Genomic DNA, 18495 nt, shown 5'->3' on the forward strand with positions numbered 1-18495 from the left:
TTAATACCAACCAAAGGCATGTGAATGCAGCAAGAGTTCGAGCTAAGAGGTAGTGGCTTACTCAGAGCACATGAATGCCACATCAATTAGTGAGCCTATAGTCTGGTGATATTTTTGGTTGTGCTCATTTGTTGTTTGAAGATTTTCATTTTTATTTGATGTGATCTTTTATTGCTGGATTGTGGCACAGTTGAATGTTCATAGGAAAAAGTGAACACGCTGTTTTCTTCCCTGTTAAAAATAACATGACAGCATCAAACACCGAATCCTTGAGTCCTTATGTGCTCAGCTAAACGTTGATTCCCCATTTTCAAGTGGTTAAAGTGTGTTACAGCCTTTTTCCATTTCTACTTAGGCTATTTACAACCTCCTTCTCTTCTCTAACTCAAACAAATATTTTGGACCAGAGGGCATCTCACAATTTCATAACTTCCTTCATAGGTGTCTTTTGATCTACAGGGAGGGGATTAACTGTGTAATTTTTTATTCTTTAAGATAAGATGCTCCTTGGCACCAGCACCAAGATTAATGCAAACCTTCCATTAGACACTTATATGCTCTAAAGGCAAACACTTCAGTATAGCTACCATTAACCTGCGATGCAGTCAGTCAAATTCACAGGCCCATAAGAGTGAATCTGAATACATGAAACATTCAGATGTTGCGCAAGCTTTTTATTTCTTTCGCATATTTATGTGCTTCTGAACAGATAATATTGTGAGGATACAAGTATTATTTTTATTAAGTTTCAAGGGAGGGGTTAATGGCAAATCTTTGTAGTAAAAGGTTTGCTGGCAGGTATGGATAGACAAACGTGGATTTAATTAACTTCACGTCACCGCTGTTCACGCTCTGTTGATTTAGCTCATCACAGTGCCACTGCAAGCACCAGTGGTTTTAGCGTATTGTAAATTGTAAACTTTAAATGCTCTCTGCCGTAAGGCATAGATTAGGCTGTCCAACCACCAGTTACCAACAATCACGGCGTAGGGGCCAACCCACCATAACAGCTCCTTTTAAACCAGCCATCTACCATATGAGACATCCCAAAATCATTGCATGACTTTACATTTTTGAGTTTCATTTTTCATCATTTTTTGTAAAATAAACATTTGTAACCTCAGAATAAATGCCTCTTTTGTATATTCCTTTTTAAAAATTATACAGTACAATAATGTATTTCATGATTTTTCAAAGGAGAGTATATTCACATTAACCCTTTTTTATCCACACATGATAGAACATGAATTCAGAGACTATTGTGCTACACAAGTGTTCTAAGTGCACATCCATACTGTACATACTTTGGTGATAAAATGACTAATGTTACACAGCAACTTCACAGAGACACTGACACCATTTTATGTCCGTCCAACGCTTTCCTCCAGGTAAACAAAGTTGATCATTGCTTCAAGGCAGACATCTTTCGTTTTCACCACTTACAAAAGACAGAGAATTCCAAAATTAGGAATGAATTCAAGTGTGTCTGTTAATTGTTCGTTCACTCAGGTGGAAAGCCCTTCGTTAGAGAGGCTTGTGATGTGTGCAACTGTTAGAGGGGATATTATATGTTGCCATATAGGCCCTTACAGCCACTATTCTCCAGTTAAATCTTAAAAAAAAAAAAAAAAAAATCTCAATGTAAAACCAAACTCATCTCATTTGTTCGAAAGCGTGGTGCCACAGTCACACAATTAGACAAACACATTCTCTTGCATAATGAAAACACACACATTCAGTCACACCATATTTACTCGATCACCTCCCACAGATAAGCAGTAAGAGCGCACTCTGTTGCAGTTTTTCTGTCAGTCCCACACGTACGTTAAACAGAAAAATTACACACACTAATCAACAGGGTTTGGTCTTCAAGTCTTGACTTCAGTAAGCATTACCAAGGCTTCAGCTGTTTCTCTTCAGCCGTCCCTTTGGGAAACGCTTTGTCTTTCTCCCACCCTGCTTTGGCCAAAAGGTCAAGCAGCAGCTTCCTTCAAAGCTTCAGGAAGCCTTTTACAAATACTGCTGTAATTGGTGCTGTGAAAAAGAAAGAGAAAAAAAGACACTTCCTCTGTAAGAGACATTTTCCACCTCCCAGTCCATCTGTGTAACCAGATAGCAGAGAAACCCACGGCTCATGTAGCTTCTCCATCTGGTGGTTTGGTGATGGTGGTAGTAGTAGTGACAGGCCGCTGCTGGGAGGCTCCACACTCCAGATCTTCCCTCAGGGTGCCCTTGTGATGCCAAATGGAGCCAGCTTCGGGACGAGCCTAGCGACCTTTGTTCTTTTTGGCATTTCCCTAAAGAAAGCAGAGCACCGTGAGGTCACAAACTGCTACAACCCAAAAGATAAAATGAGGGACAATCTCATTCTTACAGAGATACACGGTGAAGACATTAAGATGAAATAGCCTAGATTTTTTACTCTCTACATTGTACTTGAAAACTTAACCAAGGGGTGGGTTTGGTTTCTGCGATAAGGCAGGAAAACACCACTGTACAATAATCACATGGGTAAAATAGTCCCAGGACTACTTTTCAGGGAGCTAAAAGGTACCTTCAGCCATTGTTGTCTGTGTTTCCACTGTGGTCTGAAGCCCCGCAAAGATTAGGCAAATTAGTCCGCTCAAATATGAAACAGCGATGGCTGGTTTACGCAATGTTTGTGTTTTTTTTTTTGTTGTTGTTGTTGTTGTTGTTTTTTTACAGTTGTGAAGCATCAGGCTATTTAACCTATTAAAACTCATACTTGTTGACAAATTACATCAGCCTCTGACATGTTTTACAGTGTTTTTCTCAGCCTGCGGCTCTCCTTCATTCTGTGTATGTTCCTCCGTTTCCTTCATCCTGCTGACAGTTATTAATTTGTGCTTTAGAATGTAACTACCGTGCAACAATCAGAAAATAACATTTTTATTTCTCTCATTCACTGCCTTTCCCAAAGTCCTAAATCAATAGTAGAGTTCTTCCTTGTTCTATGAATGAAGCAATACACGAGTTGAAGCTGTTGCACTGTGTGTGTTTGACCAATCAGAGACAGTCATCCCTGCAAGCCCCACCCCCAAAGTTCCTGAGCTTTTCGAAAGTCCAACCCCCCGAGCAGGGACTTTTTGGAGGTAAAGAAAACGTTCCCAAAACTAAATTTAGATCCTGGTCCCTGCGGCCGAAACACAGACAGTTCCTTAAAAGGTTCCTTGTCCCTAGGGGAAGTTCCTGCGGTCAAAATGCGGCTTAAGGTTGCAGAAGTGGAGAGGCCACCTCTGCAACTTTAGCTTAATGGCTTTTTCAGATGGTCCTGGCAGGTGCTTTTCCCATCACACTGGGGAGCAGCTCCAGCACCACCACTGTCCTCCCTGTTCACCTCACCACTGACAGAAATTTTACAATGGTATGTTTCACTGCCAAACCTGAAAAAAAAATCCTTCAATAATCCTGAAGCTATCTGTATTTTACAGGTCATTTGCCTTGCATGAATTAGGTTCAAGTCCCCATGAAATGACCTCACATGACTTCTGCTTCCTGTAAAACGCAGTATCTTAAATAATGACATCATCCTGCACTAGTGGGTGTAAATTAAAATTTCAGCCAATAAAACCTTCAAAAACCTTTCAACATCCTCTCTCATCCACCTATCCCTGCAAATAAAATTGCGTTTCTCTCCCAGACCTACATCCTATTGGTTTGCACTTAGGAATCATCGTTCCCTGCACCATTTCCTGCCCAAACATCCTGTTGGACCTACATAAAATCAAGAAAGGAAGAGTCCATTTCATGGGGTCTGTAAAAAGTCAAGGTCTGTCAGTATGTGACAGCTGATGTTAAGATATGATGTCTTTAAATAGTTTACATTGGCTAATGTGAATACACAATTTGTGATAGGATGCGTTATGAATGTTCTAAAAGAAGAAAAAAAAACTTCTTTGTAGGATTAGTACTTCAGAAAGTGAAGGTCGAATCCTGAATGGGAGCTTTAATTTTGAAAGAGCACACACAACAGAGATAGATCAGAGCTGTACCTTGCTGCCCAGTTTGAGCGTGTCGATTTCCTCTCTCTGCTTGCTCAGTGTCTCATTCATACTACACAGGTGGTCGCTCATCATGCTCAGCTGATCTTCGTAGCTCCTCTTGGTCGTAGCCAGTTCATCCTGCATAGGAGACACCATACTTGGAATGAGATGTAATAACTGTGGATGTCCTCTGCACAGGACAGTGGGATTGTGGAAGTCAGCTTGTGGTTTACATTTAGCCAGAAGACTCTTCAGTGATGTAAGTATGCACTTTACCTGCAAGCGTGTGATGTTCTGATTGGCCAGTTTGACCTCTTCACTCAGAGTCTCCCGAGATTTTTCTGCGATTGCTAAACGCTTGGCTAATGCACGGCACTAGAAAGGGGAATAGGGGAAAAAAACACAATTATCCTTTAGTAATTATTACACATAGGCAGCAAACTCACAGACCGATCAAAAACTGAAGAAAAAAAATTACTGTTTTGAGAAATTGTCTTGCATCTGAGTGTTAAGCACAGCTGAGGCAAGAGCACAGCTTGAAAAAGTGATTGCTTACTGACACTAAGACACTGACTCAAGATCAGGTGTGTTCCTGTTGCTATGATACAAGATGCAGATGACTTATGTGCCAATTACTCACAATGCAACAGGACGTCACTGGGAAAAATCTCTACTTCTCTACACTACTATTTAAATCAAGCCAGTAAAACTAAAAATATTAGGTATTCAGTTATGATTCTCAGGTGAAACATGGTAATATTATTAAGAAAACAAAGTTAGGGGCCTTTTTTTAATCATACATGTTAATCCAGATGTGAGCAACAGGTGCAAAGCAGAAAGAGGGAGGAATAAGGAAACAAACAAGGTCATGCAGTGTTTACTTTTGCCGCTGTTTCCATGCCCACTGCTCTTTATGCATATTGAAGAGGCAGACAAAAATAGCTTTGGAATGATTAGGGGAAGGAAGACACGAGGAAACAGCATGGGTAACTGCTCTGTGCTAAATGTATCTGGGCCTTTTCATAGTGCCAGACATGCAAGATTTTCCATATGTCTTGGTAGATGACACACAATGATAAAAGGCTACATGTGCTATGAAAAGGTTAGCTTCTGTGCTATAAGCAGCAGCAGCTGGGACAGACATTTGTGTAAGAACCTCACCTCAGAGTGGAAGTGCACAGCCTTGCTGTCCGAAATCTGCAGCTGAGTGGTGAGCTCCCCGACTCTGGCCATATAGTGAGTCTTTATCAGCTGTTCCCTTGACTCCTCGTCTCCCATCTGCAGTCATAGACACAACATCTAACTAGATGAGCGTTGTTTACTTTTTTCTGCAAAGAGTAATGATAATAAAAGCCTGTTTGTTGTATTTTCAGCGCTGAGCCCCAAGAGCCCCACACCAGGCGGTACGGTAGAGGTCAAACAGGCATCAACCAGCTGGAAACTGATGTGCTGAACATCCACATACCACAAAGTAGCTCGCTGATATTCGGACTGTCAACATGTCAGTATTTCTCTGAGCTACAACAACACTGTGCTAGCACACCACTTTGGTCTTAACAGATAGTATTTTAAGTAGTCTCATGTACTCTGATTAGGGTTTGGCAATATATCAATATTATATCAATACTGTGATATGATACAAGATATCATCTGGGATTGTGGATATCATAGTATCATGATATGATGCCTTTTCCTGGTTTTAAAGGCTGTATTCCAGTAAAAGCTATTTTCTAGATTTATTAGACTGGTCTAGCTGTTGTATTATTACCTGCTTGTTCATCATATCCACATTATTAATGATTATTATGATCAAAAATCTCTTATGTGTAACCATCTTATAAAAGGACCAACTCATTCCAACAATAGCATCACGATATCAATATTGAGGTATCAAGTGGATACTGCCCCACCCTCACTCCTATCATCACCACTAAACTCCCCACCACCAGCACTTAAAAAAGTGTCTTTGTTTATTTAAGCACTCCTCCCCCTGAATGGTTAAGTTAAATAAGCTGAACAACTCACATGCTCAACTGTAGGTGTTGTGCACAGCATGCCGACCTGGTGATAACAATGCAAAACAAAGAAGAAACATGTCAGAGACTTTTTTTTTAAACTATTTTAGATGAGGGGCTGTAGAATCCACATTTACCATGAAATATCATCAAATAAAGATGGGCCTCTAACATTTCCAAGATAAACTAACCCTAGAAAATATTGCAACAATAAAAGGCAATAAACAGGTAGTTAAGCCTAAAGTAGATGACAGCAGGGTATAGTGACTATTAAGGCGAGCAGCTCCAGATTATGAGCTCAGCCTGAACTCTAGCATAAACAACAGTTTTCTCCAATCTTGCCACATCAGCACATTGGAAGTCTGGGTTTTATTAAGGAAAAACAAGCTTAGCGTGGGAGCAACAAGAGAGAATAATAATACACCCATGCTTTGGGAAGAAAAAATCTTCTGCAAGCAGAACAAACGCCCAATAAAGTGACTGTACCAGGCTTGTGCAGAGCGTAGCCTCTTTCCCTGTGGCTCTCTGCTCCGTCTCTGCATCCTCTTGGCTGTGTATTAACGTGCTGGCCAGGGCTGTGTGTGCGGTCGGACTTCCCCCCAGAGCTGCTGCAAGCTGGGCTTCCAGGTCTGCAATGCGCTGGTTCTCCTTCTCCAACCTGACCTTCCCCAGCTGGGCCTCCAGGAGCCAGTGCTCCTTCTCCTGCTCCAGCCGAGCAATCTTCTCCTGGCTTTGCTGCACCTGGGGGAGGCCGAGGGGCGGGGGGCAGGAGAGGAGTTGGACAGTGAGCTTGTGGGAAGAGGGCTGAGCAAAGGTTAGGGAAAATTACAGGGTAACAGTCATTTCAGAGGAGACTGGGAGACTATATAACAAGACATTCTGAGATAATAGCAATTACTGGCTTTATTTGTATATCTATATTTAAGAATAGATTTTAAAAAGTGTTTTAGCAGTAAAATAAAACCAAGGGTTATAGTCATCAAATGAATTACATGTGAAGTGTAATTCATTTGATGTCATTTGAAAACCAATAGGTACCAATCCATTAAAGCTAAGAATCAAAGTAAACAACAATAAAAGTAAAGTTATCACATACAAGCGAGTCTTAAAAAACAGTTGCAGTAATATGAAAAAAAAAATTCTACAGTTACAATAATTGTTATACTAAGCTCCTCAGGCAGATCCATCTGAAACCTGTGGGCCCTGATGGCAAAAGCTCACTAGGCTTTAAAATCTAACATCTTGATTTATAAGCAATGGAATGCTTGCTATCCAAACAGATTTCTGCAACCTTGTATGGACAAAAAGACACATTTGGACCAAATCCAATCATTATGGATTTAATGATTTCTAATTTGGCATATTCACTCTGCCACCTTTGTCCCTTCTTCACTGCAGCTGTTGTTTTTGTTGTCTGAGTTTTTATCCCTGCTATTTGCAGTTTCCCTAGGTCACAGACTGCTCTTAAATCTGCATGTGCCCCCATTCATGCAGAGTATAAATAAATCAACAATATGAAATGGCAATGAGTATACATAAATTTGTATGAGGCACCATTTTTGACTGTGTTTCTATTTTAGGAAGCTCTGACTTCAGAGGTAGTGCACCACTGTGCTTAGAGTGACTGTAATGGCCCTGCCTGGAGTGTGCAATGTAGCTTTTGTGCAACTTTGCTTTAAAAATAATTAAAATCTTAAAATGAATCACTTCTACACCAAAAAAAAAAAAAAAAAAAAACAATGTAAAGAATGTTATGAGCAATGAGTGGCATACCTGCTGAGTGAGACCTTCTCTACTCTCTGTGGAGCTGGTCAATATGCGGCGGTTCGACAGGGCTTCTCTGTACGGAACAGACTGAGGCCTGGGCTGAATATGACCCAAAACGAGACAGAACAACAGTGAGAAAACAAGACATTTATTAATGGACACAATCCTCACCACTGACCATATACTACTTACCTTTCTAATAGCATGGATATAGGCAGCTGCTTTCTTCTTGTTGGCCAGCATGCTCTCTGCCTGCAAGGGGTTGAGGGCTACTGTGCCACCTCTTGGGCCGTAGCCTGTGGATGACGTGAAGAAGTCTAGGTTGTTGCTGAAGAAAGTGGCAATCTGTAAGAAAATAGGGTTAATGTGCCAATTATTAAAACAAGCACAGTACAGATACTGTACAGCTACAGAATCTCAGAAGCACTGCTGAATGCCTGCATCTCTCAGTTATATCCCATTTAATGATCCTTTCAGTGTGAAGTCAACAGTGAGTTTACTTTAGGGAATGCTAAAGACCTCTCCAATGAGGATTACTGTACAGCTGTCTCAATAGAAAGGTAATTCAAGCCACCAAGTATCTATCTATGAGGCTTCACACAGGGACAAGAAACCAAGGCTAACCGCTGCCACCCACTGGACTGTGCCTAACATCAGTAGACACATCTCTGCCAACAGTTTGCATGGAGAAACCATTTTGATCAGGGAGCAGCTGTAGAGAGTGTGATCTGCTCACTATTTTTGAACGTTTCAATGCTACCCACCTGAGCCCTGGATTCTGTGTTGTAAAATTAATAGCAAATTACCGACACGATCCAACTGCACTCGCTGCCACTTACATTTAGGCCTTTTTATGCTTTTATAATCAATAAAAGTAGCATGCTCTGTTTGAACAGACATTATTAAGAAACTTGGCTGCTGCCTGCCCCCTGTTGGTCTTACCTTGCCAGTGCTGTTGGTCAGTGAACCAAGAGATCCCAGCAGACACTCGGTGGTGGTACGCAGCTTCTGGGTGACAGTGGGCAGCTCCTGCTCTAAGGTGGCCTTCTGGTTGTAGTGCTTTGACATTTCTGGACACACAGAGCCAAAGCAGGACAGACACGTAATTCCATCCTTTTGAATTCATTGCATTCTTCAAATTCACCAGCTACATAGGACATTTTTAATCAGTTTCATAATCTGTGGGTTACACCCTATGCAGTAAGGGAATTTTGGGAAGCTCTCTTGCTGCATAGGGTGTGACCAAAGAGTGATACATAGTGTACTGATGCATTATGGGGCTTCGTTTCACAATCACATTGCCCACTGATGGGTCTCTGGAGTGCATTTGATCATGATGCCAGGGACTCCATACTGAGCCCACAAGAGAAGCAAAACAGACAAAGAGACAAAGGCAGTCTGCACACACAGAGATTTCCACTCCGCCAAATGTGCCAAATGTACAAAAGTGACTCCTCTCTGCCAGACTACTTAATTATATTCCATTTGGTGTCCCACTGTGACAGAAGTTCCCTAGAAACCTTTGGGTTATTTATTCTACAGCAAATCAGCTGGTGGATATTGTTGTGAATGTAGAAAAAAAGAGGCAGAGTTTTATGAATGACAGTTATTCTGGGGAATATTTGTGCAGTATCACGCTGTTTGCGAATGGTTCCAGGTGAAATATTTCTCCACAGTGCTGTTCACCTTTAATGGCATCGTGAAGGCTGTGGAGACAGGCAGCCAGCTGGGTGAAAACGGCAGAGGTGCTGCTCTGAGGCATGGCATCCTGTTGAACACCTGAGACAGATTATACACACATTGTAAAACAACAAGCACATCATGTCAGCCCCCTCTCCTGTAAAAACTGGCAGATTCCATATGTGTCTGCATTAAAAAAAATCGTCTTTACATAAAAGGTGTGAGATAATTATTCTTATCCTTCTACTTCACTTACTGGGTAAGGCTAACAAGTTTATGTAGTTCTGTAGTTTCTCAAACATGGACGTTACTCTCTTCATGTCACTCTGCAGCTCCTGGTTTTTCACAGCAAGGGCAGTGGTACAAAGAGGGGTCTCACACTCTTCTTCCAGGCTGGAATCAGAAGAGAGGATAACCATCATTAAAACCTCCTCCACTCTCACTCCATCAGACAAACTCACACTCCAATTATCGCAAACAAAATTGCAGGGAGTGCTTACCTTTTCAGCTGATATGGTAAAATCTTCTGCAGAAAGTGGGTGTATGAGGAGAAATTCTCAGCGAAGTTCCTCAGCTTGCCCACAGTCTCCTTTAGTTCAACAGGACAAAGTTAACGGCTGATCATCAATCATAAAAAAAGTCCCCACCTTGATACTACACACAAAACAACTCACCAGCACTGTGACCGTGTCCTCTGTGATGCTCTGGTGTAATTGCTGCAAGCTGTCCTCCAGAGGGCGCACATAAGCTGCATTCTCATGTAAATACTGGGAAAACTGCATGGGGCAGAATTCTGCATTAAGTTCATACTAGGAGCTTCATTACCTTTAACCTCACTGTTATATGCATACTGTAATATGTGATTTATACTAGTGGTTTTCAAAGTGAGGTTTGGAGGTCCATGAGGGGCTTTCAGGTGGTCCCCAGCAAAAAAAAAAAGGATGTTTAAATTTAACGGTGATTTCATTCCCAAGAAATTATGATACAAAAAAGTGAGTGATTATTTAAATATTATGCATTAATCTCACCACTGACTCTATTTGTCAGTAATCAAGTATAACATCTAAGCCATTTCATACTTGACAAAAACCAAACAGCTTAACAAAAGGTAACTTGGGACAGCTGAAGATAAGAAAAGTGGGAAAATCCCTGGTTTAAATTATTGTAGATAAGTACTATATGGCTAAATTAGTTAGCTCTTAGTTGTAGTCTGTATTGCTTGAGTGTGGCTACTTCACCTTCTGGTTAAGAGGGGAGACGGGCTCAATGGACGAGTCCAAAGGATAGATGTGCACTCTCTGCTCTGTGTAAGAGTGGAAATTCAACAGAGCTGCAACCAGATCCTGCACAAACCCCACGGCCTGACCTGCCACGTCCCGGGCCTTAAGCTGAACCCAGAGGGAAAACACAGAAGCAGCAGACAACTGTCTTTAGTCCCATTTCTAAGATATCAATCTGTATGACTAAAACTGTAACATACAGCACAGATCTACGGCTTATTTTTTATATTTAGTATTGTTCTCTTTCAATACATTACCTTTATATGAACACTTGTGTATTATTTCCTGTGCCCTTTATTGTCTTATTCTTAAGACAATGATATATTTCTATATGCTTTATTTTTAGGGTTGGGAATCTCTGGCATGAGGCCGATTCGATACAGATCTAGATACACGGGTTACGATTCGATTCAGAAACGATATATTTTTAATAGAGAACGATTCAACACGATTCGATACGGTTTAAGAACGATACGATTCGATACAACCCTAAAAACAATACGATAGTTAACATTTGTTGATGTAGACTGGGCATCACCAAATGATGGACCGCGGTCCGGGCACGGAACCAGAGGCGGTTCTGTCCAGACCCATGACAACAAGAGAGCACTTTTTACTTCAGATCTTTTGTAGCACAGAGGAAATATGCTTCTCAAACACTCGCTATTTAGTGTTAGTGTATGATTATGAGTTGTAGAACATAATAAATTATCTTGAAGGAGTAGATGTTTACCAGTAAGTTTGACTCCAATAATTTAACAATATGTTAAATTATTATTTGTTTTAAAAATGTAAATTACTTATCAAACAGACCTAACAATTCAACAATGAATGAGCAGGAGCATTCCTGTGATAACATAGATTGAATATGAAAAATAAGCCAAAGTGATACCTCTTCTCTGAATAGACAAGCTAAGCCAGTGTGCTGCTGTTAGCCAGTGAAAATACAGCAGAGTGGCACTTCTTCGCTTTGTGACACAATCTATGTCAGTGCGCTCCTGTAGCCTGGAAAGTTTCTCTGCCTTTTGGACTCGTACGGTGCTGGTGCAGTTGTTGTAAATTTTTTTCTTGGTGGTGCAGGTGCAGGTGAAACGACTGGAGGGGTTGTGCCACCCAGATTTGACCTCACAGGGCGGCAACCAGCTCCGCGCTGCGCCCTTCTCGGCGCAGACCGGTGCGCCCTCGCGTCCCGCGATCACATACACAATGAATGGCTGCGGTGGCCGAGGTCTGCACCGAGCACGCGCTATGTGAAAGCCCCTTAACGTTACGGAGCATGCGGGAGAGTCCTTTCGTGAGCTCTCGCGTTTTTAGAGATGAAAACTGTAAAGCCTCAGGCAACCGATTCATAGTCTCGCGATATCCGATCCACAACTCTACAATCGATTCATCTAAGGATTCATGGCGGATTTCGTATCGATTGAGGGGTCTGCTACCGATACAGCCGTATCTCTCGCCCGTAAAATCGGTTATCCGGTCGTATCGGTGTATCGTACCCAACCCTATTTATTTTATATATTCCCTTTGTTTATATTCTCTCATGTTCTATATTTTCATATAGAATTCATATACGCCAAATACTTGTCCACAGTGAATCTAGAATTACCTCACTGAGAGAGTGTTTCCTCACTCACCTGGTGCCTTCGATTGTGTGGTGGAACATTTAGGCTGTTGTAGTCGCCAAATTCTGGAGAGTGGGAGAGAAAAAGCAGTTAACTCAAAGCAGAACCTTGATCGCTGGACTGAATCTTGTTGACTTGACAAACACTGCTCAAGTAGAATAACCTCCTTCCTATTTGTACACAACTTTAGTCTGGTGTAACACTGCACTACTCACTGCTAGGCTCAGATGAAAGTGTGCTATCATAGATGGCTGTTCTGCACCTAACCCTTGTTTCTGTCTAAGTGCCAGATACTCACTGGTGTCATTGAAGGGCACTTTCTCCTGGATAACGCTGCTGCTTTGCTTCACCTGTCTATTCAGTTCTGACTGGCACCGTCTCAACTGCTGCTGACTGCAAAGAGAACAAGAAACAGAATGTACTAGATTAAGTGACGCATTGTGGATGATAATTTTATAATTATTAGAAAGATTATTTAAACTTCTAATTCAGTTTGAGTCAAAATTGCAACACCAACTAGCATAATACAAATAGACATTTAAAACTGGGTTACGTTGTGACTAAGTCGAGAGCTAAAGCTAGTAATAAAAATCATTAGTAATTGCTGCAATCAAGTCAAAGCTTTTTAATTTGAGCACATCAACTTTGATTCGGAATGAAATGCTTCATTGTTTCTCAGGTTTACATAACAAACATGCACTGATAAAGAAATGAAATTTGTCTACAACAAGCAAGTGCTAAAATGATCAAGCAACACATACATACTGTATTTATAAATGTGTAATGTTTAAAGTGTTACGCAGCAACTCTGCAAATCACTTTTATACATTCTGCTACCATGCTGGTAGATTCAGCCATTCTTAAACTGTAAAAAAGCAGGACGTACCACTCTTCTGTTCGCATTCTACATTCCTTTGCCTCTCTTTCCAGAGTCTGGGCTTTGACCTGTCAGAGGACAGACGAGATACACACAAACTTCAAAACTTACTCAATTAAAACTGACAGTCACACTCCCAGACAGCTTCTTTCTCCTCCTGCCCTGTGCCTTTTTGACTGCTCACTCTCACCTCTAAGCGTGCCTTGTCACTCTGCAACCTCTCGATGGTTTCCATGTATTTGGTGGTGAGTCCGTCGACAACGGCCTGGTGCTGCTCAGAGTCTTTCTCCAGCTCGTCTAACCGTGCCTTTAGCTGGGCCTCCTGCCGCCGGTGCTGCTCATCTGCCTCATAGAACTAACCAGAACATACCAGGACACAAAACATACAAAGGATTACACTGACAAGATATGTATATAGAACAATGACATGGTGATATCAGAAGGTTAGACATTCTTACTTGAATATGAAGTCGCTCATTCTCCTGGATCTTTTTCTGCAGGTCCTCATCGAAAACGCTCTGGGTCTGTAGGCCTTGCTGTGAAGGGGAGTCCCCTTTAGTCTGATGGAGTTGAAGATGAAATCATGAAATAGGGCATGTTAATGATGAAACTAGGATTGCACAGTTAATTGTACATGATATTATTGTCATAATTTTAGCTTCCATGATTAGAATTGGGGCATTTTGGCAACACTCTTAAAGTGCTGTTTTAGAATTTCTGCTGTGGTTGAATATAGGCAAGATCTTGATGTAAGATCCTAATATTACAGGAAAATAGCTTCTTCCCTCAAATAATCAAGAATAATTATCATGACTGATAACCAGTATCACCACAGAAACTATTCAATAGCTTTAAAACCAGCTGTGTAAGCCAACTTCACTAATTTTGAAAAAAAGAAATTAAAAGATGGATAGAATGAATTTGCTAAAATGCTTAGATGGAAATTAAGGCCACATAAATTAAAATTTACGACTATCTAATGACTTTTAAGGCCTAATATTTAGAAAACTGAATTTAAGACATTTAAGAACTTTTTAAGGACATGCAGACACCCTGATGCCATTCGCTGGAACCAGACTGATTTCATGATAGGGCTGGGAAAAAACAACAATAACAATAATTGTTGCAATATATTTTCCATCAAAATAAATATAAAAAATGTTCAATAAAATGTCAATAAATTTCAACATGGTTATCTACTGTGCCAATCATACGGCAAGAATGGACAGCTGGCACACAAATAGCAGACAACCTGCCAATAATGTGGCAGGAACAGAGAAAGGTCCAGTCGCACGGCCGGTTGCGAGCAAGGAGACACACAGTCACACATAAACTGCATGCTGTATTGTTTTGGTTGGCTAAAGGGGGGAAGTATGGTGAGCCTTCTGGTTTCACTCAAAAGCCAAAAGCATCCTTTAAATGTGGCATAATAATTGTCTGACATACATCAAAACAATTATTGATATCGACTTATATGATATGATAAATTTTATGATGGTAACTTTTTTTGTCCATATTGCCTAGATCTATTTCATGACCACTGCAAAACCCACATAGCAGGATACAATGCAATACACAAAAAAAAAAAAAAAAAACAGTCCATCTTGCCCTCTCTATCTAACTCTGCAGCCATTCTCTTATTCTCACCTTCCCCTTTTTGCCCTTGGCTTCACTGGCAGCCAGCTCCTCCTGCAGGAGTTCCACCCTCTTGGCCAGCTGTTGGTTCCTGAAGCTCAGACTGTCCATCTCCTGCTCCACCTTCCTCAGACTCTGGTCCCTCTGCTTCAGCTGGTCCTGAGGTTGGAGAAAATACACAGATGAATAACACAGGCAGACATGTCCTGTCACAAAACATCAAGTTAGGCTGACCAAATTAATTGGAGCCACTGAAACATGATGAAGTCACTCTTTGCAGTGCTGCTGAACAAATATTAGGATTTTGTTTGGAAAAAATTGCACTACTGCTTTAAATTAAAAAAAAAAAAAAAAAAAAAGCAATACTGTGCTCTCAACTATGCCCCAAATGAAAATGGATGGCCAATTCCAGCTTTCAACTCCAGCTTGATAGTAGCTACAACATTTTCCCAAGCCTAGTTAGCTTGAATGTAGACTAACTTTCTGGATGCCTTTTGCACAAACAGTTGTCCACACCACTTCTCCAGCGAGAGGCTAGCTGAGGCTAGCTTTTCATGCTGATGAAGCACACTCTGGACAGACAGTTTTGGACATAATCAGGGATGCCCTAATTGTCCACAAAAACATAGGTTATTTGTGGCTTAAATATGTGACTCAATGCATTGCCTGCATAAGGAGTGGAGGTGCAACATGTGGCTGCAGGAAGTCTGTAGAATATTTTGAATGCTATTTTACCTTTAGTGAGGCAGAGCTGGCCTGTTCATCCACCACTGCCTTCTTCAGCACCTGGTTCTGGGCACGGAGCTATGAAGATATGAGGGTAAAAATGCTGAGATATAAACAAACAGTATCTGTAGTCAGGATTTAGATGGAAACTCACACTCTCCTAATTAAAGAAAATGGCTGTCAGTGACAAGGTTTATTTAAAAGACCCGAATAAGTAACTACTGCATTAGAAATACAATAAGTTTATTCCTGTATTTTTTAAAATCCTCAGTTCTAGACTAATCAGACAGAGCTGTGTTTAGAGAGAACTGTTATGTCCCTGCTCATGTTCACAGGTCGTTGGCAGCCCATTATTAAATGTCTGTGTTGTTCCTGTTTTTTTTCTGCATAATCTGAAGAGCAACCATAGCATTTAAATGTCATTGTTCCTCACTGGATGTTCTGTGGCCGTTACACACATTGTTAAACTACAACGGCAATATGCATGAAAATTGCACAGTCAGCATGTCCTGAGCAGGATATGGACTCATGCTCAGCTCATGGAGAAATCGCAGTTCAACAGGAAACAGCCCACTGACTGTCCCTGTGCTGTCAGCTGACACAGAGACAAAGGGTAGAAGAAAAACTGCAACGGCCCCCAAGAGAACACGCTACCATAGAGGCTTCATTGTCATGAAAAGCAGAGCTGGTTGTTCATTAACAAATTGTCTTTTATGGAGCTTGAGGTTGAGGGAATTGCCAACAAAATGTTACCTCCCCCCTCCATCAAAATTCAACCGAGCATCATCACTTGTTAAACATGTATCCTTTTCAGACTAGTATCATGTAATTAACAGTGACAGTACAGTTATGATCCCTTGCCTCATGAACATGATTCATCATTATTCATGGTGGTATGCACACAGGTGCTCAATAAGAGGTTCCCTAATACTTTAGGTTAATTTAGGTGTAGAGTTAGTATTTGGTGACTTTTTAATGATGATATGTTTTCAATATTCTGTGCACATTTTTCAAGCACCTGTGTTTCTTTGGGGTCAGTTTAACCCTGGGTTTGTTTTTAGCCACGCGAATTTGTTTTCATTGTTTTGAATGACTCAGGGGAACTATAACATGTCATTTGTAATTGTCAAAAAACCTCCCTCTGCTTTAGGGCCCTAACTTAACATGACTACACCTGTAGTAGTGCCAGAAACAGTCCTGTTCATAGGACATTTGGGAGGGAAACACATGATTCCCACAAGAACTTTGATGTATAAAGGAGGTTCAGTGGGGTAGGTTATGTTGAATTTAGGTAGTCAACAAGACATAAGGAATATGACATATAAACCTGAGTAACATTTTTTTTATATTATAATCATTTTCTGGAGGTTAAACTTACTGGGGTCAAACTGACCACAACTAAGACAAAAGTTCGTAAATTTGAAGGTAACAGGAGGATTAGGTTAAGAGGTTTACATTACCAGCTTCAAATCAAAGTTGATTTCCACATGTACTTGCAAATCCAAGAGCACCAGTACTCACTGATTATGTATTAAAACCTTTTGCATGTACCAACACACTAGCGTTAACGAGACCTGGCCAACTTGTCCTCCTACCTCGTTAAAACTTTGTGACACCTTACTCATCCTACTTTAACAGAGCAGCATTGCTGTAGCCAAGATGAGATGCACTGCTATTAGAAATAAAGCCATTTACCTTGGAATACTCTTGTGCCAACTTGCTGTATTTCGCCTGCAGATCTGCAGCCATTGTTGCCGGAGTTTGAATGAAGTATCTCCAAATACTGGTTGATACGATAACGTTATCCTAGCTAAACAGCTAACTAGCTAGCTGACGTCCGTTAGCTCGCCAGCAACTCACTCACAATGACAGTTGCCGGATAAGTTGACGATGAAAACGGTTCCTCGTTACCTAGCTAACTTAGGTTACCTAGCTCGATGTTGTAATTTCTTTAAGCTGACTTTCTCCGTGATTCGGTGTGAGTGACGCCGGACACATTGTGGCAGAATGACAGTCTTCAAGTCGTGGAGAAAAGACAGGTTGGTGATCATCTGATTTAATTTGTAGAGCCGGATGTTGTTCCAACTTGCTAGCGAGTGACCGAGCCAGCTAGCTACCGTGAGCGAGCTAACAGGTATGCTACGAGACGTTAGCAAAACAAATCTATGCTACAAAACAACCGTGTAGCGCCAACCGACAGCAGCCGTGTGACACAACATGTGAGGGAAACTGGATTTATGAGAGTGTGACTGCTGTTACAACTGAATGAAAGCGCTGACACTTTTCCCTACAATTAGCTCGAAATACTTTCATTTTTTAATCCTCCTTAAAAAAAAAAAAAAAGCCTTGAACGAGACCGGAGACACAATCTGAGAGTTCAGAGTTCAGACGCCAAAAGGCTGGAGAAGAAAGCAGAGCGACCTCTAGCGTTCAAAGGTGTAGCAGAAAAATATTTATGCCAAAAGAAAATAGTAAAAATGTCAATCAATATTTTTTTCGAGCTGATATTAATTGTGTAAATTCCATTACCTGTGTATTGTTTTTTTTTTTTTTTTTGTGTTACTTTTATTTTGAAATAACGTTACAGCCTTAGTTTTTGCAGTTTAGTAGTTGGTTTTCATATTTATTTATTTATTTTATTTATGTAATTTACTTAGTTTTTATTGCTGTAAGTTTTAGTATAGCATTATTTTTATTGTTGTCAATTGTTTTAATTTTTTGTCTGTTTGTTTAATGTGGCAATGTGAAGCACCTCAGGCTGTTTGCATGAAAAATGCTATAAATAAAGATGAGTTTTTCATGTGGCATGGGTGCCAGTGATTTTCTAGGGTCATGAAGTCATGTGGCACTTTGCGAAATTTCTATTCCTAACCCTAACCCTAACACCTT

At 40.8% G+C, this 18495-nt stretch overlaps 1 protein-coding gene across 2 annotated transcripts; it reads right to left on the minus strand.

Annotated features, from left to right (window-relative positions):
• Positions 1-659: 659 nt before the first annotated feature.
• On the minus strand, positions 660-17974 carry ppp1r21 (protein phosphatase 1, regulatory subunit 21). 2 transcript variants are annotated; one of them, XM_030070070.1, is made up of 22 exons: positions 17302-17974; positions 15616-15684; positions 14893-15039; positions 13704-13805; positions 13436-13600; positions 13255-13313; positions 12667-12761; positions 12381-12433; positions 10705-10854; positions 10141-10242; positions 9967-10055; positions 9723-9859; positions 9473-9565; positions 8729-8856; positions 7979-8131; positions 7793-7885; positions 6506-6760; positions 6030-6065; positions 5166-5282; positions 4281-4379; positions 4014-4142; positions 660-2297 (listed from the first exon to the last, which is right to left on the minus strand). In XM_030070070.1, the coding sequence occupies exons 1-22, from the start codon at positions 17353-17355 to the stop codon at positions 2268-2270; spliced, it is 2355 nt and encodes a 784-aa protein (XP_029925930.1). In that variant the 5' UTR covers positions 17356-17974; the 3' UTR covers positions 660-2267. The 2 variants fall into 2 exon arrangements, with proteins under 2 accessions (XP_029925930.1, XP_029925929.1); XM_030070069.1 differs by having other exon boundaries at positions 13704-13814.
• Between the last annotated feature and the right edge of the window lie 521 nt (positions 17975-18495).

Source organism: Myripristis murdjan, chromosome 15 (assembly GCF_902150065.1).
Source record: "Myripristis murdjan chromosome 15, fMyrMur1.1, whole genome shotgun sequence".
Classification (NCBI taxonomy): Eukaryota; Metazoa; Chordata; class Actinopteri; order Holocentriformes; family Holocentridae; genus Myripristis; species Myripristis murdjan.